The following is a 25,238-nucleotide window of genomic DNA, read 5'->3' on the forward strand; positions in this document are numbered from 1 at the left end:
TGTTCAATTGATGATTAATTCCCTGGTATTTAGTTTCCCCTAACGTAGTGAGTAAAATGAAAGGAGTGATTCTTCTCTCAGATGATTGAAATGCTGAAATGATCAGTCATTTCTTACTAACCAGTCATGTTTCTGGTCCCTTTAAACACAAAAAGTAATTTTTCACCCTTAGGAAATCTGTTTACTTGTAAATGAAACTTTTTTTCTTTTAACTGTTAGAAATGTAATTTTCCCATTTTCTAACCCCGAAGACCTCCGTTGGTTCATCCTCCCACTGATCATGTGGCAGAAACATTTAGCCAGGGCTTGTCCTCATCTGGGCAGAATTGGATACTTGGCATGGACTTAGAGTTTGAGGCCAGGGCCAGAGCAGACAAACCTCCCACTCAGAGTCCAAACCAAGGTCAGAAGTCCTTCACCGCTGCTTGATTACACATTATGGCTGTGGAATTTCTGATCTGCATCCATGGATGTGACCTGAACAAACTGTTCAGCTTTTAGTGGTATTTCCTGTAGGAACGTATTTCTGTTGGTTTAGGATTAGCATACACACAACAGGAATGCTATCAGCTATTGCCTCTTTCTGATGGGTTTTATTTAACTTCTCAAACATTTGTGGAACAATTTCTTCTTTTCAGGAGACCATTCATTCGCATTTGGTGAAAATCTCTGAAGGTTTGCATAAATGCTAACCATCTGGCATTTACAGGTGGGCGGAAACAAGCCAGTGTCTATTATCTCTAATTACTTCAGACACCTAGTAGCAGGAGCTAGCATGGGCAATCACTTTTTACTCATTCACTGCTAGTCATTTCCTGATCAGAAAGCCCCAGACTCTCAGTGTTTTTGAGCATTTACTGTTTTTTGAAGAGTCACTCTCATGGTATGGAGTTGTAGTTAGGACCCAAAATGCAGGTGATATCAGGCAGGAGTCAGACTGAAAGGCAAAATAACTGTTAAAATGAATAATGGTCAGTAGAATGATACAGCAGGAGGACAAGACGAGGACCTGACGCAGACTAGCACCAAAAAGAGGGTTTAAATACACGAGGATAATCAGGAAACCAGGGGGTAACAATGGGTCGGTGAGTTAAATCAACACTAACAAGGGAGACGAGACGCCAAACACAGGAGGCTACAGGAGCAGATCCTGACTCTCACAGAGCATTGTGTTCTGTGTGTAAACGCCAAAAATACCAAAAGAAAGAGTAGAGTCACTTCTAGGGCTGGGCGATATGGACCAAAACTTATATCTCAATATCTTTTTGCTGAATTCTGATATACGATATATATCTCGATATTTTTCCTCCTGTAAAAAATTTACAAGTTAACTCACTTCAAGCTGTCTTGAGAAATTATATACATAAATCAGTAGATTAAATGCATAAAAATGTATTGATTCTTGTCAAACTTTAACCTTAGTGCCTATTCTCTACCAGTCGGAGCTTTAGAAACACTGGTACAGATGATTGCTCACACGCACACGCACGCACGCACGCACGCACGCACGCACACACACACACACACACACACACACACACACACACACAGTTGAGAGCTAGAGGTGTATCAAATGTCCCACAGGCACTTTTTAATTATATATTTATTAGGGCCGGGACTTTAACGCGTTAATTACGATTAATTAATTAGAAAAAAATAACGCGTTAAAAAAATTAACGCATTTAATCGCACCTTGCATTTCAAGCACGGCGGAACCTTTGTCATTGCACGATTTCCTCGTAGACTGAATATCACTGACGCACACAACAATGCACATGCTAATGGCTACTAAAACGTAATAAAAACAGAAAGAAGTTGCCTTGCTTGGACTGATGCAGGATTTAGGAAACACGTCCGCCTCTTTTCTTAACTTGGAAAAAAAACTTCCAGACAACAACGAAGTCCGTGTCACGGACATTTTTCAGAGATCGTCTCTGCTGCGGCTGCCCGTCCGATGGCAGTGGAAACTTTACAAAAGTTGCGGTAAGCTATATTTTTAACATTTGCGTAACATCTGTGCAGCGCTGAAAGCACCAGACAGAATAATTCTGTGCCCTAACAGTAGTTTATGAAAGTAGTTAGACAAACGAGAGGCACCTGGCTTCCGCTGGGAGAATGCTCCGTGTTCTCACTACTATGTAAACAATCACAGACAACGTGTCTTAAAGTTGAAAACAGAAGTTTAAGTTAAAACAGAAACACTCTGAAACTTTTCTGATGATTTTCTAAACAATTCTGTCGGGGAATTATGTGTTTCTGAGACGAGTCTCTGTCTAAACATCACATGCATTACTATCATTAAGCAGCGAGGTGTTATGAAGCTGTCATCAGCTAAGGGGCGGATGCTTAAGTGTATCCGGGGCAGCGAGGAACGAGAAAGTTGTGATCAGGCTGGAGATCACACCAGATTCGCTGCAGCAGGCGTGAATCTGCGGGTCTGCAGCATCCCCTTCTTAACGTGACATCAGGACTTCCCATGTAAGGAAGGTCCGCTCACCTTTCCTCGCCATGATCTTTTATCATCCCATCATCCTCCAGTCATCCAACTGGAACCAGTTAGTGTCCCTGATCATTCTCAGAATATGCCACGCCTGCTCTGGTGTTAAAAGTTAGTACATTTAAGTCCTAGATCATATTTGTGCCTGTTCTATTGTCATTTTGAAGGATTATTATTTATGTGTGTGTTTTTACTACGTTATGAGTAGAAATGCTAATAAAAACTCCCAATTATACCAACATGTGAAACTGGAAAAATTAGAATCTGGTGCAAAGTCAAATTTATTTCAGTCATTCAACTGGACAGAGAGACTATTTAAAGGCTCAGGAACCCTTTGCAGGTGTTTTCTATTTGTAATTATAAATTTTAGTTGATTTGGGTTTTGTTTCATATCACACAGTGACATTTGAATAATGAAAATGCATTTTTTAATAAAAGCTTTAGTTTACAGTAATAACCATGTCTAATGTTTGATTATCTGTCTCATAATTTTAATTAAAAGTTTTACTTTAAGAGCACATTTTCCTGAACGATTAAAATGCGATAAATTGAGATTAATTAATTACAAAGCCTGTAATTAATTAGATAAAAAAATTTTAATCAAGTCCCAGCCCTAATATTTATAATTAATGTAAAATTATTTAAATTTCATCTAGAGGTGGCCATATCATTTATTTCTGTTATGATGATGTATTTGCATCTACTGAAGGTCACATGGGTCATGCACCGTGGAGTTATTAGTTATCAGGGCAAACATGGCTGGACTCTTGACAGTATTGGCTCATTTCAGCGATTATACTGTAATGACTCAGAGTCTCTGGTTGCTCTTTTATGAGCATTATTTTCAGGCTACTGTCGCCGTAACCCACGCCTTACAAACTTTTAACTTTTTCAACAGAATCGTTCATAACGGAGTATTTACCAGCATAGCAAACCAGAGCGGAAAAAAATGGAACCGGAACAACATTTCTCACCCATTGAGCTCGCCTTCAAAATAAAACATTAACCCTATAGTTTACTATTCAAACCCTTACAATATATCTGAGGTAGTTTGGCCACTCCGACTATCCATAGGTGTTTCCCGATTACACAGGGGAGGGAGGGGTTTGGCTTGTCGCTCCGCACAAACAGGATGGACAGAACTCCGTTGGCGTTGAACGTCCACAAATAATTAAAAACCAGGACGCCATATGCAAAGTTTAGAGCAGCACATTTACCCAGAGGCTCTCAGATTGAGCAAACTTGTGAGAATACGTGTAATAACCACTTAGAGACGGAGCAACATGTCACTAGCATAGCGGCTAATCGCTAACATAGCAGTTTGACCAGTTATATTGACATAAAGATATAAAGCAAGGCTGCCAACTCTCACACAGTGAGCGTGAGACACACGCATTTGACCCTCTTCACACGCTCTCACGCCACACCTCCAATCTCTCACGCTAAACCAGCACCTGCGCTCCCCAAACGCGCATCACGCACAGTGTGTAGTGCTTACGAAAAAAAAACCATGATATTATTTATAGCATTAGCTACTGAACAACATGCACACAAACAACACTGAAGTAATACTTTAACTGGCGTTATTTCACACCCAAAATCCCATCTGTATAATCCAAGCTGATGGGTTTTTTCCACTCTGGTTATGAGATGGGCGGAGCGGTGAGCTCCACCTGCTGCTGATGGGATGGGCATGCCTGGTTCTTTCTCCTAGAACCGCGAGCTGCAGCTGCGCGCACCGCCAAAATGACACGAAATGCAGCCGCGTCGCGGTCGCCAACCGATGTTGACGGAGCTTCAGTCCCGAATGTTTTTCTTTTGTTTTCATTCATCAGCCACAGATCCTTGCTCACAGCAAGCAGGGCTTCCTACCGGGGTGACTCACTCACATGTTCCCTCTCCTACATTAGTTGGTGACGCAGTGAATTAAAACATTAGGAATCCTAGTATTTTAATTCACCCTAACCCTAACCCTAACACAGCAAGATGAATGCAATAAAACCACCAAGTCAACTGAAGCTGACTGGAAACGTAGATGCAAGTTGGAGGGCTTTCAAGCAGCAGTTCATGCTGTACATCGCGGCTGTCGGAGTGGACCATCGGGCAGATGAAAGGAAAAATAGCCATGCTGCTCACCATCGCCGGCACAGAAGCGATAGAGGTCTTCAACACATTTGTGTTTGCCCAGCAGGATGACAAAAGATAAGTTTGATGAAGTCATAAAGAAATTTGATGAGCACTGTCTATCAAAGAAAAATGAAACATACAAGAGGTAGACGAGAGGTTTTTCACACTCGTGTCCAGCAACCGAGTGAGACATTTGATACATTCCTCACAGACCTGAAGATTAAAGCTCAGTCCTGCAATTTTGGTGAGCTCAGAGACTCTATGATTAGAGATCAAATCGTGTATGGGACTAATGAAAAGAAGCACCGTGAGAAGTTGTTGAGGGAAACAGAACTAACATTGGAAAATGCCATAAAAAGATGTCAAGCCAGCGAGCTAGCACGTCAACATGTTCTGACTTTCAGAGAGCCTGCTGTAGGAGTCGTACAAGAAAATGAGACAGTGAATGCAGTGACAATGAAAAGGAAACCATGGGGCTAATTTAAAAACAATGGCGACAAAAGCAAATGTTCACCTGCAAAAGATGTGGGGAGAAACTCAGACCAAGACAATGTCCTGCTTATGGAAAAAAATGTGCAAAATGCAAAGGACAGAATCATTATGCAAAAATGTGTCTTTCCTAAAAGAAAGGACAAGAAGTTCACACAGTGCAGGAAAACTCGGATGGCAGTGATGATCTAAATGACTCATTCTTTATTGAAATGGCGTCAGAGGATATAAAATCACAAGTTTCAGAAGTAAACAAGTCTGAGTCAGCGGTTTGTGCAGTAACGGAAGATAAATGGACTGCTCCACTGTTAGTCAATGGGACAATCATTACATTCAAAATTTATACAGGGGCCAAAGCTAACCTGATCAGTGAGAGATTTTAAGGCACTGACTGAGAAGCCTAAAATAATTACAAGGAACGTCACACCGCTGAAGGCTTGTACTAATCAGCCAATACAAACAAAGTTGGATGCAGACTTAAAGTGGCTACAAAAGGCAAACAGCATAACATACTGTTAACCACTGTGCCTGATGGACATGATTCACTTCTAGGTGATAAAACATCTGAGGACCTAGGACTTGTGAAGAGGATCTGTCAGATCAATACAGACAGCATGAAAATAGTCAAAACAGGATAAAGATTGGAAAACAAAACAGAAGAAGGAAGTACAGACATTAACAAATTTCCTTCTGTCTTCAAAGGTCATGGAACATTACCTTATACCTACAAAATCCAGCTCAAAGATGATGACCTGTGGTGCATGCTCCAAGGAGAGTGCCTGCACCACTCAAAAAGGAACTAGAGAGAATCACTCAGTTGGGTGTCATTGAAAAAGTAGAGGAGCCCACAGACTGGGTGAACTCTATCACGTGTCAGGAAAAAGAACACAGACTAAGAGTCAGTCTTGATCCCAAAGATCTGAATAAAAATATTAAAAGGGAACATTATCAGATCCCAACGCAAGAAGAAATACTGAGTGAAATGAGAGGGGCTAAATATTTTAGCAAACTGGACGCTAACCCTAACCCTCTCTCTCTCTCTCTGTCTCTCTCTCTGTCTCTCTCTCTCTTTCTTTGGCTCTCTGTCTCTTTCTCTCTCTCTCGTGCCTCTGAGCATTGAGTCACTACATAGCTAAGCAGTAGGATCACATTTAGTGCACTACTCGACTGAAGAAAAACACTTACTCCATCAGCTAACATCAGTGTCGCTGTTATTGCTAACTGTCTCCAAAGGAAGTCTCTGTAAAGTAAGATAAAGTAGCCGCTTTCACATCAACAAACCTTTTCCTTCAATACAAACAAGTTGTCCCACATCTATTTTTCTCCTACCAAACACTTTTGGACCCGTAGGCTTAGAACCTTTGTTCTTTCTGCTTCTTTGTTTTTTTTTCCCCATCCTGTCTTCCTGTCCATGGGGATGACCCTTTATATCTGGTGTAGGGTCGAGGGACGAGTCTCTCAGGGCTCTGTATCCCTGCCAAGAACGGGGTTCACTGAACTGCTGTTTCCCCCAGTGGTGATGCGATAAGGTTTCTGCCTGAGTTCTGGCTCGTGGTCTGTCCTGTAGATGAGCAGGATGGAGGAGGATGAGGAGCAGAGTGGTTAATAGGAACAGAGGAACTCAGGTTTACACTTCAAACAAAGGGCATGTTTTGAAAGATTGGTTCCACAGGATCATTGTTACATTTTTAGAAGAATTGTCCAAGATCGGTGCTCTCTTTCAGTAATCGTGTTAATAAATTCTCCCACACAAAACCATGAGTCGCCTCAGGAACTCCTCCCTGCTCCACTGGACTGTTGGACTGGTGCTTATCGGTGTTTCCTTCATGCTCAAAAGCTCTTCTTGACAGCGAGTGGTGTGGAGTTGGCCTGGCTCTAGAAGTAACACCATCTGGTGCCTCAAGGCTGACTAAAAACACACATGAAGTTAGCATTGAGCCATGCACTTTATTAGATCAGTGTTTCAGTTTTTACTCCATCTCCAAACGATCAGAAACCAACTCTACAGACATTTAGTCCTTTTGTCTTTGCAGCATGTTTTTATGTTGTCGTGCCATATGACCAATGACCAATTTCTTTACCCCAGAAGCCCCAGACAAGCGCTATACGCCCTCTGTTGTCCTTGCAGAGGGTTGCTCCACAGCACTGACACACCAACGAGGCAGGAGAAAAGCATCTCCATCAATATACATGAGTGTGAGCGCAGTCCTGCTGGCTGAGAAGTATAAATTAAGATTAAGAGCGAGACAAGAGTTTGAAATGGATCCAACAGAGAGTTTTGGGGCACTGACTCTCACCAATGCAAACTACCTCAGGTTTGCCCCAAAACATCTTGATGATCCCAAAAGCCTTCTGAGGAGAAATTCTGTGGTTATTCATAATAAGCTGGACTATTACTTTTTCAAATGGAATCCGGTAGATTTGCTTTCTGCTCTTACACAAAAAAATAATCATTTGAAAACTGCATTTTGTATTTACTGGAGTCAGGGTTAACCCTAGTATTTAGCACTGTACTTTGGCGTGGCAGCTCCTGTAAATAAGATGTGGTAAATGTATCCATAATTGTTGATGTTTCATATGGATATTAATAACTATTATAATGTGCCTTAATCTTTATCTATTTACATAGAAATTAGTGTGTTTGTGTGTAATGATATTAATTTACATTTAATTAAGGACCGCAAGACATTAAAATTGCATATCGAGTATGAAATCCATCTTACGGACCACTGGGTTATTTATTCAGAAGATTGGAACTTTTTAATGCAGGGATTAGATAACACTTTGTATTAACTGAGAGACAAGAGAAGAGAGAGAGAGAGACCTTCAAACGTTTCAGATGATTTATTACTAAATAATTTGAAACAATTTAACAATACTAACTCTCTAATGATGGATGTTCTGTTTGAATCCCGATCGAAACATCAATCATGGGGGGATCGTGCATTCTCTGTATCTGTCCCAATTCTGTGGGATGAACTACCATTGAGCATTAGGCAGACTCTGTCCCTCCAAGTCTTTAAGACTCGCCTAAAGACTCACTTTTATTTGATACCTTTTTAGCATTAGGGTTCATTGAATGGCCCTTATGTTATGGTTTAAATGTTTTTAATTTAGCTCTTATTTTTGCCATTTGCTTTAATCGACTAACCTCATTTTATTGCCTTTTATAATTGTATCTTTTCTTTTTTTACTATTTTATGATCCTATGATTTTACCCTGTTCTTTTGTACTGGGCATATATTTTTTTCTTGTTCAGCACCTTGGGCTTTTGATAACGTTGCGGAAGGTTCTTTATAAATAAAACTGATGATGATGATGATGATGATGATGTATAATATAAAAAAACAAGCAGAACGAGAAACAGTCAAATCTACAACAGGATAATGTCAGTCTGTAAAGTCGGTCCCTCTTCCTGTAGAGTGTTTAAACGATTGTTCTGCTACCCTCTCAGAGCAACACTTCTGTCTCATGAACAAAGTTTTTCCTGTTCAGTGATCTGTCTCCCTGCTTCTAGCAGTTATCCCAGCTTTGCACAGACACGTTTAAGGGTGTTGAGATGATGAACAGCTTCCTGTATGTTGTCCTTATTTGAACTGACAGAAGAGCTGCTCTCTCACAGCACAGAAGCCACATACTGGAGCTAATTACCTCCTGTCTCAGAGCCGACACTGACTACAGGCAGAAGGGGAGATAAATCTCTGATCAGCCTCGCCGCCATTCAAAACACCTTCAATAAAATCCCTTTTTATTATTAATCGTTGCATTCCTTTTTGGGTTTTTGCTTACTGTGGAGCATTCCGGAGGAAGTAGAATTATGGGAACATTTATGTGTTCACATTGTGCTGAAAAGGAGGGAAGAAGAGTTTTTAATGGTGTTGTATAACTCCTAGTCAGACAAGTGAGTTGGAGAGAAACGGGATTAAGAGACCGAGGTAAATCACTCTTATCATCCACAAATTTGCAGATTCACAAAGACATGGCTGAGGAAGAGGAGGGTCCTCTTGAACTGAAACAAGAGTCAACATAACAAAATAAACTCATCATAGCGTGTCACAAGAGAAATAGTAACTGAACAAACTGACATAAACTTGCCCCACCCTTTTTGACAGCTAAGTGGGCTTTTCCACCAGATGCACAAGCATCGTGAAAAGTACAGGAAGCGTAGTACCCAGCAGTTAGCTACTGACTTACCTCACGTGACCGGCTGCTTGGAACACCTTTGCTGTCAGTTGGCATCTGAAACGCTACCAGTGCAAGGAGGGCTCGTGGGTAAAACGTGTCTGTAAAGTGCCGTTACGCATCTGGTGTAAAGGCACAGTAAGAGTTATGGAGCTAGACGATAGTAACTTCTATAGCAATGTGTGTGCTGATAGCAAGTGCACAGTTACTCTGGCAGGGTGCTTCTCAGCCAAAGGAGTGAACTCAGACACATTTTGACCTCCGAACACAGACACGACTAAGGGAAGCTACCTAATCATCCACCCAGGAGAACCCTACCATAGCCGTGCTCTGGATTAAGATGCAAGAGAAGTTATGGAGGGACATGTTCATCCTGTTGGGTCATGTTGTTTACTTGCTTATGAATGTTGTACATAACAGTAAAGCTATGTAGTTCTTTTCTAAATTGCAGTTTTTCATACGTTTTAGGTTTGGACATTATTTGTGTTGAACTGAATAAAAGTACCAAAGCCATAAAAAATCAGAATCTTCATCTAATGCTGCTAAATTTCATTGTGAACAAACATTGGAGCCTCTTGGTGTACTCAGAGGAGTTTGTTCTCTCTGTAGGCCCCAAGCAACGGCCCTCCTCCATTGCCAAGCTCCTCACTTCCAGAAGGCTACTATGAGGAGGCGGTTCCTTTAAGCCCCGGAAAGGCTCCTGAGTACATCACCTCCAGTGAGTAACAGGCTTCAGTTCTACTTCACAACAGTTCAGAATATTGCGTCTTCCATCAGTTCAAGTTCTCAGCTTTATGAGAACATGTTGGCACTAAAAGTGAAAGAATCTTTTTCCTCTCAGACTATGACTCGGATGCGATGAGCAGTTCCTATGAGTCGTATGATGAGGAGGAGGAGGATTTGAAGGGTCAGAAGATGCATCACCAGTGGCCATCTGAAGAGGCATCCATGGATCTGGTGAAAGATGCTCGTATTTGTGCCTTTCTGCTTCGCAAGAAACGCTTCGGCCAGTGGACCAAACTCCTCTGTGTCATCAAAGACAACAAACTACTGGTGAGAGATGGCTGCTGAGTGATTACACTAGAGCGTTGCAGACTTTAGGCGAGAAATCAAACTTTCCTGTAATATTTTATAGTCATTGACGGTGATTTCACAAATCATCTTCTGTATATTTAACCCGTAAGTCCTCATGTACAATCATTTATTTTCCTTAATCCGTGTAATTCTGAAAGGATTCACAATAATGGCATGCACTCCTGAGGATGTTGTTTCTAGAAGCATTTCTTGCTGAATTAATTTGCTTTTCAGGAAATTTCTTGGCCTCAACAAGGTCCCACATTACACAGAGTCGAGCTCTGGCTCTGGGGCAAAACATCTGATGGATTAATGGTTTTTGGATAAAGTGGTTGTGCAGCTGGTGACCTTGTTGCCTTGCAGAGAGAAGGTTCAAATCGTGGTTTCAACCTTCCTCTGTGATTTTAACATGTTATCCCCACCGATGCATTGAATTAGCAAGTTTTCCTGATGCATGCACACGTTTTCTCGGAGTACTACAGTTTCCTCCCAAAGACCAAAAATATGCATGTCCGACACGGAGACTCTAAACTGTCCTCAGGTGAGTGAGTGTCTCTGCGTCTCTTTGATGGACTGGAGACCTGTCCTGGCTGTCCCCCACCTCTCAGATGCTGACTGCTGGAGTTAAACACTAGCTCCCGAGAAAAGTTGGTTCAGCTAATGGATGGATGGAAGTTTGTAGTAGTCCTTCTTCCTTAGTTAAACACTGAGGACATGAAGTCATGTTTGCAACTTCAATATGATCAATCTTATTAAAACGTTTAACATTTCAGAACATGATGATGTATGAAATCCAGTGTTGTGGTTGACATGCTTTGTCATCTTTGTTTAGTGTTATAAATCCTCCAAAGACCAAACCCCTCAGATGGAGCTCACTCTGTCAGGATGCAGCATCACTCACATTCCCAAGGATGGCAAGAAGAAGAAGAATGAACTGAAGATTGTCCACCAGGGGGCAGATGCCTTGGTGCTGGCTGTGCAGAGCAAAGAACAAGCTGAGGAATGGCTCAAGGTAAAGCTAGCAGCCGATGCTTCACTCCACTTAGGTCTAGAGTTCAAGTTCTGATCTGGGAATGATGCCACATTCAGCATAATCACTGGGATCTGCTGGTTGTTGTGTTCAGGAATGTGGCTAACAACTTTTAGCTTCAGCAGCCAAGGGTGATGGTAGGGCTGGGCAATAAATCGAAATGTTACCATTATCGAAATTTTTGACTCTTATCGTGATAATTTTTCCAATGTCAATAAATTTGATTATAAAAAATGAAAAGATGTGTGCAGGTTGGCAACGTTCATGACCCTTTAAGAAGCTGTACCACCATGAGTCACGTAAAAATGTGACTCAACGTGATACGTGTGACAGCCCCATCCAGTGGGCAACTTTTGTTTCTGCGCATACCTGTAGTTATCATCCATTTATTGTTATCGAGGTGAAATCCTCAATAAATCGTGATATTGATTTTAGGCCATATCACCCAGCCCTAGGTGATATATATTTATAGATATGTGGAATTTTCTGGCTTCATCTTTGCTTTGATTGTGCGTGAACCCTGACAGATCACAACTTATTGCAGCAGCAGGGCTATGTCAGTGTTTTTTCAACTATGAGAATAAAGATATTGTAATGAATGGAAAACAAACGATTCATATACCAAGAACAGCACCCAGAACTCAGCAGAGCTTTGCTGTGTAAGATAAAGCTTAGTGTTTGTGTTGGGACCTTACTTTCTTGAAGCGCCTCGTGATTTTTATCTTGAGAGGCGCTATAGAAATGATATTTTCTTCTTCTTCTTCTTACTTCCATAAGTATGCTTTAGATTCCAGAGACAGATTCTTCAAACTGTGATTGGGGTTGGTGTTTTCAGGAAGAGTTTCTTCCTGACATTGTTTGGCTTTGAACAGTTGTTCCTGTTGGTGTCTCAGATGTTTGGTTTAGTCTTCCTTTGATCCCTCATCGTTGTTTCTGGCATGTTCTGTCTCCGACAGTCTCCCTCCAGCATACTGTCTGGCTTTCTCTGACAGTGCTGCCTAGTGGCTCAACAACCGAGTTATCCAAACTCACCCTATGGGGTCTGGTGCTTTCTGCTCTTTGACTCTCACGTCTGTTGGTTAATGAGCTCCTCTGAGCTCCTGGTGTTTCAGCCTGAGGAAAAGATGATCTCCAGCTGGTCTTTGGTCTTCAAAGAACCAGCTGAGCCCCCTGGAACCAATTGTTTGCCAAACAGTAGTGCACTATTTTAGAATCCCCCTTCACACATTTGGCATTCCAATTCTGTGAATTGTTTTCTCTCTTTAGCTTCTGCAGACTTCCCATCAGACTTTCTCTGTTTGGTAATCCGTGTTAAAAATGAAAATTTTATTTGTTTATGGCCAAATCATTAGATCATTAGCACATATATAGCATCTTTCAGAATTGGCTCAGTCACTTCATCCACTAGCATCCCTCAGGGATGTGTACTCGGCCCCTTTCTGTTCACACTCTAGCGCTTGTGAAAACTCGTCGGACATTACTGACATGTTTTAATATTGTCTGACGAAATCGGACCAGCTTGTTTGTTTTTTCCCTGCTTCAACACACCTGATTTTAAAGGGAGAGTGGGCAGTTTAGGCTTGATTTATGCACCCCCTAATGTTCGTTTCTAGAACTGAAAGCAAAAATATGAAAATTTTTCTAAGTTTCCATTAATCAGCTTCTGCAGAGCTTGGTATGCACCAGCAATATCCAACGTGTCCTTCTCTACCGCTCCCTTTTATAATGATTTCCATCACCAATAGAAACAACCTCACTAAGATCATCAACCCAGCATCCAAAATCATTGACCTGTCCATCACAGACCTCTTCCACCTAAACAATAAAGCCACGACATGCACACCCTAGACCAGGGGTGTGCACTTCCAGTCCAATGAGGGTCACTATCCAACATGTTTTAGTTGTTTCCCTGTTCCAACACTCTTGATTCACCTGCCAGTACAGCCATACTGTGAGCCCCACTTACTCAAATAACATAAGATTTATTTTAATGTGCCCTTGACCACTTATATTTGAGTTCCCCTGATGTAGGAAAATGTCCTTGTTCAGCAACAGGATGTGCTCCAAGAATGAGGTCAGCTGACTACCTGAATATACTGAAGGACCAGGTTAGTCCATCTTCTCTGATGGCACGGCCATATTCCAAGGTGACAATGACAGGATCCATCAGGCTCAGATAATGAAAGAGTTTTTCAGGGAGCATGAGATAATTTTCACACATGGATTAGCCACTTCAGAGTCCAGACCTTAACCCCATTGAGAATCTTTGGGATGAGTTGGAGAAGGCCTTGTGCAGCGGTCAGACTCTACCATCATCAACGCAAGATCTTGGTTACACTTCTTATTTTGTATCTTTTTTTGTGGCAACCCTTATTTTGGCCAGGCAGAAACACGAGAAAACATATGAAAATATTTCTAAACATTGTAACGAGCCATAAAGAGTTATTGTGATTGCCGATTTTACTGTTAGGCAGCCGATTGAAGAGTGAAAGTGAAACCGGAGATCTGGTTTCACTCCGCTGTTTGTTGGACTGCTGAAGCACTGATAGGTCAAAAAGTCATTCTGTCTGGCATTTTTAGTTCAGCACAAATGTCACAATAATAAGAAATGATAAGTTAACCTTGTGTTTGTTACAGATCAGAGTGCGCTATGCACCATGTGCAGATCATTTAAGGTGCTCAGAAGAAGCACTCCTGCAGCTGCTGCAGAGACCAGAGACTATGTGCACGTGTCACAGAACCAGAGCAAATTATCAGCAATCTGCAATTTTTAGGAAGTTTAATTCATTTGCAAGTTAAGAAAAGAGCCATGTCGGTCATAGAGGCCCTCGAGGACCAGAGTTGCCCACCACTGGTCTGGACTGTCAGCAGTGACCCAGAACGCCGCCTCTACAGCCATTTCTGTCTGCTGCCCTCAGGATGTAGCTACAAGACTGAGGTGGAAGTGGTCACGCTTAACCCAGTTTGTCATCTCATATTTTCCTGTTTCTCTTTATTTTTATAGTTAGTTTATTATTATTCTGCTTCCGTACGTTTTTTGGCATTTAACTACATCCACAATTCTTCAACTATTTACACAATTTTGGTATCAAAACATTCAGCTCATTCAGCTTATGCCGGCAATGACTTTAGGTATTAAAATATTTTATTCTTTTTGAGATATTCAGCTTCATCTGCGATTTTTGGTCCCATTGAAATGAATGGGATTGCTCAATTTTCAGCTAAATCCTATCACTTTTTTGAACTCTTACTCTTATAGGTTAACTTCAACCTAGAGACTTCATTCAAGTTTTAACAAACTCACAAGTCTTTCAGCTATTACTGGTTAAAAAGTATTTTTGATATCTATTACAGTTTTTCTAAAATCACAGGTAATGGGCAGAGGTAGGAGCAATGAGCCTCCTTTGCTCCATTTCTGACATTGTCCTGAGAAAACCGTAAGTCCGACTGAAATGAGATGCATGCTGGCTGGCAGCTAATGGATATACCTTCGTTTTAAGCTATAATTAATGAATGTACTCCAAACATTGTGGTTGTTTTGTTCATTTCTTTGAGAGTATTCAAAATTAAACTAGAAAACTTTGCATTTCTTGCAGAAATGCTGTTTGAATGCTGGATAGCTGAAACTGTAGCTGAAGCTGCTGAATAGCTGAAGTGAAGCTAAAACTAAACTGTCAAAATGAGCTGAATGTATTGAAAGATGTAGAAGCAAAAAGCACAAACAAGCAAATAAAGCACAAAATGTAAGTGAATAATAGAGAAAAATAATCCTAAACAGCAGAAAACTGAAATCTGTGAGTATTGTATAAAAATCTGGACAGCTAAAATGTCTAAACACCTGTTATTTCAGTAGGACAAGTTTAACAGTTTAATATTTACATTTAGCTGAACTGTGAAATTAGCAGCATATGCAAAATTTGGAAACTGATTGCTGAAGCTGCTGAATAGCTGAAGTGAAGCTGAAACGAAACTGTCAAAATGAGCTGAATGTATTTAAAGATTTAGAAGCAAAAATCACCAAAAAATGTAATAAAGCACAAGACTCCCGGGACCAAGCCGGTTTAATTGATGTATCATATGTGTGGGTGCATATTTCCTTTTAGGCAGAAGACGATTGAAAACTCTCAGCCACTGAGAGAGCAGCAAAGGAGGAGGGGGCGGTTCCTGCCTTCTGACTAGTGTTAAAATGTCAGCTATGCTGCTAGTTTTAAGTGTATAGAGCTCAGAAAGATAAGAAACAGGCTTGATTATTAGGCTTTTCACATTCATTTCAAATAGACTTGTTTGGGGATATCCTTATGCACTAGTGTTACCATTGTAACAGATAACGCATTTAAAATTGAATACAAGATTCCTGAGACCATGGAAGAGGAATCCGCGGCCGTGTTGTGTTTTCTGTTCGTTTTACAGGTTTACTCCAGTGGAACTTGCATTTCTTGCAGAATATGCAAAGGCAATGAACCCAGTTGCAAAGGCACTTGATGTTCTCCAGGGAGAAACAAGTGTGCAGATGGGATGGTTGGTCCCCACCATAACTTTACTGAAGACCAAGCTACAGCAACTTCACGCCACCTCCAGTTCTGTGAGCCTTTGATTGCTGCACTTCTTTCAGGCTTTGAAAAACGCTTCGGAGAGATGCATGGAAGCCCAGAGCTGATAGCTGCAGCCATTCTAGTTCCCAAATTCAAGAACCGCTGGACAAGTGATGAAAATGTCCTCAAACTTGGTATGTGTCTCACTTCTCAACTTCCACTTAATACATTAATACACACAGCACACAGACACACACACACGCGCACGCACACACACACACACACACACACACACCCACACACCCACACACACACACACACACACACACACACACACACACACACACACACACACACACACACACTATCCAGTATACGATTATAATATTGTCATATAATCTAAATTGTCCTGATTTTTGATTTTTATTCTACAGGCCTTGACTATATCAGAAACCACTTGGATCGCCAGGTCGAGAATTATGTCAGTGAGGGCTCCTCACTGATCTCATTTGAGGAAGAGGACTTCTTTTCCTCCTTGAAGAAGACCGGCCCACTTGAAACGAGCCAGCAGTTGGATGCGTACCTTGGGTGCCCAGGAGAAACATTAGAGGTGCTGAGGTCCTTCCCAGCTGTGTGCCAGCCTTCACTAAAGCTAAATACGGCACTGCCTGCCTCAGCAGCCTGTGAAAGACTGTTTGTTGTTGCAGGGCTGATCTTCAGGCCAAGAAGAGCATGCATAAGCTCAAAGAACTTTGAGAACCAGGTGCCTTTGAGGCTGAACAAAGACTATTGGTAACTGTATGTTGTTCTGTGGGTGGACTGTAGGCCCTGCGGCATGACCCAAGCTTATTAATGTCATTAATGTAATTTTTGTTCCCTTAAATTACTTCTAATTTTTTACTTTAAGTAGTTTTGAAACCAGTACTTTTATACTTTTACTTGAATAAAAAGCTTAAGTTGATACTTCAACTTCTAAAAAGGTCTTTTGAAAACCTTGAATTTATACTTTTACTTGAGTAATGAATGTGAGTACTTTTGACACCACTGTATTGAGCCTGTAACATACTGCTGTTTCTGATCTTTCTGAGCTCTATACACTTAAAACTAGCTGCATAGCTGACATTTTAACACTAGTCAGAAGGCAGGAACCGCCCCCTCCTCCTTCGCTGCTCTTTCATTGGCTGAGAGTTTTCAATCGTCTTCTGCCTAAAAGGAAATATGCACCCACACATTTGATACATCAATTCAACCTGCTTGGTCCCAGGAGTCTTGTATTAACTTGATATTGTGTTCTGCATTACCAATGGCAATGTGGTTAGCAACAACATTTAACAACATTTTAGACTCAACTGTATCAACATACTTTAATATAGAAATGTTATTCAAAGATTAAAAGAGTTATGTGACATTGTACTGTTACCATAACAACACAAGGAACTACAAATCACTTTAACCAAGTCTCATAGGAATGAATATAAAAAGCTGAACATTGAGCCAATAACAGACTTCTGTTTTTGATCTTTTTGAACTATCTGTACTTAAAACTAAAAACAAGTTAAATTTGATTGACTGTCAGAAGGTGGGAAAGTGCCCCGCTCCCTGATTGGTTGAGAGAGGTCAATCATCTTCTGGCTAAATGGAATTACACACCCACACATGTGAGACATCAAATCGATCGGCTTGGCCTAAGGAATCCATCCATCCATCCATCCATCCAATAAACCATCTAACATCCATCCATCCAGTAAACCATCTAACATCCATCCAACAGTCCATCCATCCATTTCATTCTTCCAACCATTCATCAGTTCCATACCAAGTCTGAACATATGTCAATCTATCAGTTTCAGATATCAGTAAATGTTTCTAAATTCACAGTTCAGCCAATTGTAAAAATGTACACATGAAACTATTCTCATTCAAATTCCAGCTGTTTAAACATTTCAACTTTTGAGTTTTTAATAAATGTTCAAAGATTAAAGTTTTCTGCTGTTTGGCATTTTTTTGTCCATTCTCCACTTATATTTTGGGCTTTATTACATTTGTTGGTGATTTTTGCTTCTAAATCTTTAAATACATTCAGCTCATTTTGACAGTTTAGCTTAGTTTCAGCTTCACTTCAGCTATTCAGCAGCTTCAGCAATCAGTTTCCAAATTTAGCATATGCTGCTAATTTCACAGTTCAGCTAAATGTAAAAAATTAAACTGTTAAACTTGTTCAACTGAAATGACAGGTGTTTAGACATTTTAGCTGTCCAGATTTTTATACAATATTCACAGATTTCAGTTTTCTGCTGTTTAGGATTATTTTTCTCTATTATTCACTTACATTTTGTGCTTTACTTGGTTGTTGGAGCTTTTTGCTTCTACATCTTTCAATACATTTAGCTCATTTTGACAGTTTTGCTTAGTTTCAGCTTCAGTTCAGCTGTTCAGCAGAGAGGGTGCTCGCTGCAGAACCACAAAGGCGGAGCTGCATCATAAGGTGGAGCTGCACCAGAGTCAGCCCCGCCCATTCATGCAAACTCAGCCTAGCCCACTGACTTCCGTTTTTGTTTTCAACTTTATCGCAAACTGACCTGACCCACATGAATTACGGCTGTTACTAGTTTACAGTCGTTAATGCTATGTTCTATGCTCCAATTAAACAAGATAAATATAACTTGCTACATGACAAAGACTGAATATATCTCGAAATGAAAAGGTTTCTTTCAGCGAATATCTGCCCACAGCCGGTCTAACAGAAATGGTGTATAACAGCATCACAGACTTTTGAATGGGCTTTGGTAGTCTAGTGGTGAGATCGTCTGAGTTAAGTTTTGCTTTCCCCTCAGCTGATGCTGGTTCGATTCTCGGTGGGGTCGTCAGCAATCTATTTAGCCAGCTGAAACATTTAATTTGTTTATATTTTAGTTGTAATGTTTATTTTCAGCAAAATATTTATGTCTGTAAAAGTTCTTTGAATTTGGTCGTTCCTAAACAGCATTTTAGTTGAAACTCTGCTCACAAATGGACTCACACTGGCTAAATAAACGAATAAATAAATAAAAAAACACATTAGTCATTATATGTTAAACTGTATGCCAGTAAATTGTTGTAAACATAGTACTGGCAAGTTTAGCTAGAAATGAAGAAGAGAGGTTGTACACTACCTAAAACTTACAGTATTGGGAGGCGAACCTGCGCAAAACTGCATGTAAACCTGACTCCATAACCACTACACCACCACATCTGTTATAAGTCATGCGGCGTTACATCTAATTGTGCTTCCTAGTGTGTCTCTGAGATGGGTTGTATGGTTTTTCGGCGGTGTCTCAGTAGAGGTCATTTCAGAAATAATTTGTCAGAAAATTCACAGAATATCCAGATTTGAGAACCAAGACCAGACCCGCTTTGGGGGAGGAGACCAAATTGAAGCTGAGATGGGAGGAAAATGCATGAATGAGGCTAAAAATTGCTTTGGCATGCTTCTTATGAGGAAATGACAATATAACATGATTAAAAGTTCCAAAAGTTAGATTTTCAATTATATGGAACCTTTACAAAAACTGTTCAATTAACTTCTCAACTCCATCCTCAATCTTGCATTTTTTAGCTATAACACCCTCTTTGGTTCCAGAATGCTATCAAGTCTGACAACTGGAAGGAATTGGACTGACTCTGATGGAATGGGCAGGGCTGATTCTGGAATGGGCGGGGCTGACTCTGGTGCAGCTCCACCTTCTGGTGCAGCTCCGCCTTTGTGGTTCTGCAGCGAGCACCACTTGGTTCAGCAGCTTCAGCTTACAGTTTCAGCTATCCAGCATTCAAACAGCATTTCTGCAAGAAATGCAAATTTTTCTAGTTCCTTTCTGTAATTAGTCATTACTTATTGATCGATGGATTCAGGAAAACCCAGTTTCAACACTCAAACAGACAGAAAATATACCTGCCTGTACAGAATCCAAACTACAGCAATGCCTGAACTAATAACCACTCAGGCCTGTTCATGTTGGTCGGCTCCCCAGTTGTGAGGTACATGTTGAACTGATAACATTGCAGCAGGGAGTTGTTCACTCACGCAATCACGCTGGTGTTTTTGTTAGTTTAATCGATGCTCATTTAGTTCGTCATGTTGCTGCACTCCGCCCTCATCACTTCCAGCTGAGACTCAGGACATGCCCGCTTTCTGCTAATCAGCCTGGGTTTTACACCCATCTACTGCGTCTGTGGCAGCAGCGCGATGCAGCTTTTCTCTGTCCGAGGTTCGATTCCACTTTCTTTTAGCTTTTCCTTTTTTCCTCCAACCACTTTTTTTTGTCCACCTCCCTGGAGCTCCTCATCTGCCAAGAGGCATAAAACATTAATAAAAGTCCTTCTTCAATTTCATATTAATGATTTAGATCATGAAAATAGAGTTCTTTTCTCCACCCAAGTGAAATATTATTCAGCCGAGTGAGATGAGGGGTGAGAGGGCGAAAGGGGAAAAAGAATGAAGGAAAAGAGGAAGCAACGTGAGAGGAGGAAGAGGGTAAGAGAGAAGAGGGGAGCGATGAGCGGATAGAACAAAGGAGGGTTAAGGGAAAGATTGGAGAGGCGTTCCTGAGACGGCCAGTTACAGTGATGACGCTCTCAACCCATCTGCTGATGATGTGTTTATGGAACACACATGTCCCCATCATGTCCTTACTTCATCCCTACAGAACCTCCCACATCTCCTCTAAAAATGCATGGATATCTCCGTTTTGTCCTTTTTTTATGTGAGCTTCTTTTCCACCTTTGTCGTATCACCTCACATAAATGTTTTTGACATTTTTTTGTTCAAGTGTTCAGGTTTTCATTTTTACGAATTTGTTTGGAAACAAATAATTTAAGCACAATAAACAAAAAAATAATAATTTAACATGAATTATAATTGTCATATAGAGACATTAAAGGGAGACTAGGCAGTTGTGGCTTACTTTTAGCACCCCCTAGTGTCCGATTGTAGAACTGAAAGCAAATATTTTCTCCTCGCCATGCGTTTGTCTTTTTAACACCTTAATCTAACAGCTGAAATGTCTCTCCAGCCTTCAGTAGTGTCTACAGGAGCGATTCATCACTAAATTAAACAAACTAGCTTTGTTCATGATGTACAACATGCTGGAAGAAGACTGCAGCGCCAAGTATGTCAGCTTCTGAAGTTGCAAGTGGAATATTCTGAGCACAGGGGGTGATGGGGGCTAAGTCACATTTCTTTTCATTTACCCTGTAAAGGGTCTTTTTAGCACATACTGGCTCAAGAAAATGATTTCCAAATGTGAAAAAGTTGCAAAGCATCCCTTTAAGTCTTATCAGATTAACTGGTCAGTGTAATTTAAATAAACCGGGAGGAGTTGGACACCAAGTTGAGAATAAAATGAAGGTTAATTGCAATCAAATGGAGACATAATTAAGATCTAATTTAATAAGACGAAGAATATTTGCATGAACGTTGCACGACTGTGTGAATTATAAACTTGTTGCAAAAATTTCATTTGAACCTGATTGGCAGGAATTCCAACAGGTTGTGCATTTTCTTGCTACTCTGTTACAGCTTAGTCAGATGTTAACTAAACCTCCAACAGAATCAGGAACAGACTTCCATTGGGGGGGGGGGGGGGGGGGTTGACAAAACTGAGAAGATACAGCCATGGAAGCTGAGGAAAAGAAAAGTGAAAACAGGAAGTTATCTACAACTTGTTTTCATTTAAAGTCATGTTTTAGCATCCAGAAGCCTGCCCATGGTCTCACCACCAGCACCACTTAGCTATGTAGCACACTTCAGACCCAGATAGCCCTCCAGCCTAACAGTTGCAGCTCTCCAATACGGAGTAGACTGTGAGCCTCTGAGTCCTTCGAGCCAGACCCATGGAGCCACAGCCTGTCATTTTCCCAACCAAACTCAATTATGCTCCCTGCAAGCCAAAACCATGAGCTGGGGATGGCTGTGCAGCCAAAGATGGTTCAGAGTGCTGTGGAGACGAGCTTGGAGGGTTTCTTTGTGTCGGAGTGCACTGGCTGACTCGCCCCTTTCCACCGGTCATCCGCACACATCCCTGTCACCTCATCAGCTCTAAATGAGGGCCCCGAGGACACGGGTCACTCTGAAGGGCCTGTGGACATTTCTGTTCTGGGATCAGATGCATGTTGTAGAGTTTGTGTAGCAGACTTGTCATCACCGCCACTCTAAACATCCTCTGCGTGGTGTCTGTTGCCTCCTCAAGAAGCATGATGGGAAATGTGAGAAGGACTAGATACCAAACATGTGGCATACGTTACCTCCAGCCTGACAGAATGATATTCTGAGTTATGGGGAAATTCCTTTGGAAGATATTTGAAATATTTCAAGAAAATTTGAATCAGTGCTCCACCCTTTTGTAATGATGTCAGGAGGGAAGATTCAGACACTCTGCTGTATGAATCACACTCCCTCTGTGGGACGTTGCTCTGGTTGGGTGTAAATGATGGCCCCATTAGGTAACATGTACTTGTGTTTTCCAGGTGATGAAGGAGGTGTGTGTAAATGGGAGTACAGACCTGGAGGGGATAGGATCTGGTTCACCTGTACACAAACCTGAACTGGAAAAGGTAAAATGTACATTTGGAAGAAGAGAACTTCTTTACTGTATTGTGGTTTTCATTGGTTGGATGAGTTTTTTTTAATGGCTAAATTGTTATTGCCTTTCTCGGCTTGTTGGTTTTTGAGTTGGTTCACGTCATGACTCTGCTGTACATCTTGTCTTCTTCTACTTTGGATTCTTCGGTTGCCAGAGAGCATCATGTGACCGACCAAGCTCAGACGGTGAGGCGACCCACGACAACGGGCACAGCGACAACAAAGACCAAGGTGAGGGTCACAGAAACGTGATAACACAGAATGTTTTGATAGCTAGTGGCAGTGCTTTAAAGCTGTTATAGCAAATGTGGAAAACAAAACACTTTTTCATGCCTCCTAACAACATTCTAACTTAGTATAACTATACAGTGATCCCTCGCTACTTCGCGGTTCGTTTATCGCGGATTCACGACTTCGGATTTTGTCTTTGGAGCCTTATTCAAGGGAAATTCGCTGATTTGCGGTATTTTTCACCGATTCGCGGTACTTTTCTATGCGAAATATCAAGAAATTCCTGGTTTTTTTCATCAATTTCATCATAAAATGCACTTTTGTAATAAAACTATAAAAAAACAAGTAAATTTTTTTTCTTGAGTTTTACCCACAAAAAGAGAATGCGATCATACGATAATTCAGTATAGTACTGTATGTCAGACTGGTCGGCTGGATTCGGGAGTTGAGCTTGTAGGGAGCGTGGTTTCACAGACACGGAAGTGAGAGCGTCGGTGAAACACATTTAATCTAGGAAACCCCCGAGCGTTCGAGCATCAACGAAGTGACACGGAAATGCCGGGCTTTCCAGAAGTAAGTAAGATAACTTACTATGAGCTGATAGTAGGGTTGTCACGGTAACCGGTATAGCGGTAAACCCCGGTAAAAAAGTTGACAATAAAAATAACCGTCCAGTTTTTAAAAAACTAAATTATCTCGGTGGGTTTACCGTGGCTGCGGTTTAGGCGCGGTGACCCTTACCAGCCACCGTCGCTTCAGCTGAAGTTCCCGCGGCGCGCACACGCACTTTTTAGTTTGCAACGGCACCAAAACTTTGAAGCTGAAATAATGGCCGAAGGAGGAGACGGCAGCGCCCAGGACATCCATCAGCCCTCAAAGAAGACTAAATCGGAAGTATGGGCATATTTTGGATTTCTGAAAAATGCTGAGGGACAGTTAATAGAAGACGGCTATCCCGTTTGCAGAACGTGCAGGAAACAAGTGTCTGCAAAAGGCAGCAACACTTCGAATCTAATGGCACATCTGCGTGACCATCACCCACGTCTCTACAGCCAGTGCAAGGTAAGTCAACATTAGCATTTTAGCTTAAATGCATGACGTGAAGACTTTTGGTTGAGGGAGAATGCAACGAGTCACTATATACTGCAGCCGCAGCGTCCTCTGCCAGCATTTAAACTGTGTCGGACACCCTGTTGCTGGATGAAGCATCTTATTTGTTGATGATGAAGAGAAATATACAATTAGTTCCTTGTCATTGATTTGTTTACTTATTCAGTGCCATTTATACTTGAACGTTTGGATTTGATTACATAGTGTAGTAGTTATTTTAGTAATTTGTTTAAAGTGGCTATTTATTTTAAATACATATTTTTTTAAGGTTGACTTGTACAGCGCTCAAGTCAAGTGTGGACTGGAGTTTTAGATTTTCATTTTGATAATGAAGAAAACAAGTATATGAGAAAACAAGTGGTGTTTCTTTGATTTGTTTACATATTGTTTATGTTTTGAATGTTTAGATTTGTATAATTTAAACCTGCACTGACTACTGTAACATGTTCCAGAAAAATAAGCTATTTTTTCCTTTACTTGTGAAAAGTTGCACTTTTGCTAAGGCTTTGTGTTATTTTAGGTTTAATAAACACTGTTAAACCTTTTCAAAACTATTTCAGTTTGTGTAGAACAGGACTATCAATGCTTTCTGAACATATGCAACACCGTTTAAAAAATACCGCGATAATACCGAAAACCGTGATAATTTTGGTCACAATAACCGTGAGGTTAAATTTTCATACTGTGACAACCCTAGCTGATAGTTCGTGGGATGGATCGGTAGGTTGGAAACTCTGATTATGAATCTGAAGAAACGATGACTGAGTGGTGAGCTGGAAAGGCGACTTCCGTTTATAGCTGCGGTTTGTGACGTAGATGCGACGTGGCGGGAATCCCCGCGAGGGGCATGCTGGGAGTTTTGGTCCATAGTGGAGGCCGGCTAGCTGGAAGAGGCTGGCCTGGGAACTTGGGTTCTGACACTGTACTGTAAATATGGTGTCCCTACTTCGCGGATTTTCACCTATCGCAGCCAGGTCTGGAACGCATCTTCCGCGATAAACGAGGGATCACTGTAAAGATGTTGTGGAGATTACAAGAATAAATGAAAAAAATTCATAAAGTGGTTCTCTCGCATTTGCCTAAAAACCTCCACCAATGAAACAACTCCAGCCAATAGCAGCTGTTGGACCACCTGGGTGTCGGTCTCGCTGAACCACTACACTTCCCCGGGTCCTCCATTCATCACATATTCACGTTTTTAGCAGCAGGAATATCTGCAACTTTCAGCCAATAACAGACATTCTTATTACTGTATGCAGTCACTGGGCTCAGGACACGGCTGTTTCCCAACTCTGCACTTCATCATCCTGATTTCAGACGTGCTGTTACCCAACAACAAACCAAAAAACA

At 41.1% G+C, this 25,238-nt stretch overlaps 1 protein-coding gene across 4 annotated transcripts in view; it reads left to right on the forward strand.

Annotated features, from left to right (window-relative positions):
- Window positions 1-25,238, forward strand: part of afap1 (actin filament associated protein 1) — a 116,709-nt gene that overhangs the window by 84,579 nt on the left and 6,892 nt on the right. For all 4 annotated transcript variants that reach the window (XM_015957797.3, XM_054735616.2, XM_015957796.3 and 1 more), the window contains exons 4-8: window positions 9,905-10,013; window positions 10,137-10,348; window positions 11,202-11,381; window positions 22,433-22,519; window positions 22,703-22,778. In XM_015957797.3, coding sequence (XP_015813283.1) covers window positions 9,905-10,013; window positions 10,137-10,348; window positions 11,202-11,381; window positions 22,433-22,519; window positions 22,703-22,778 — 664 coding nt within the window. The remainder of the gene's footprint in view (window positions 1-9,904; window positions 10,014-10,136; window positions 10,349-11,201; window positions 11,382-22,432; window positions 22,520-22,702; window positions 22,779-25,238) is intronic.

This window comes from Nothobranchius furzeri, chromosome 3 (assembly GCF_043380555.1).
Source record: "Nothobranchius furzeri strain GRZ-AD chromosome 3, NfurGRZ-RIMD1, whole genome shotgun sequence".
In the NCBI taxonomy this organism is placed as follows: domain Eukaryota; kingdom Metazoa; phylum Chordata; class Actinopteri; order Cyprinodontiformes; family Nothobranchiidae; genus Nothobranchius; species Nothobranchius furzeri.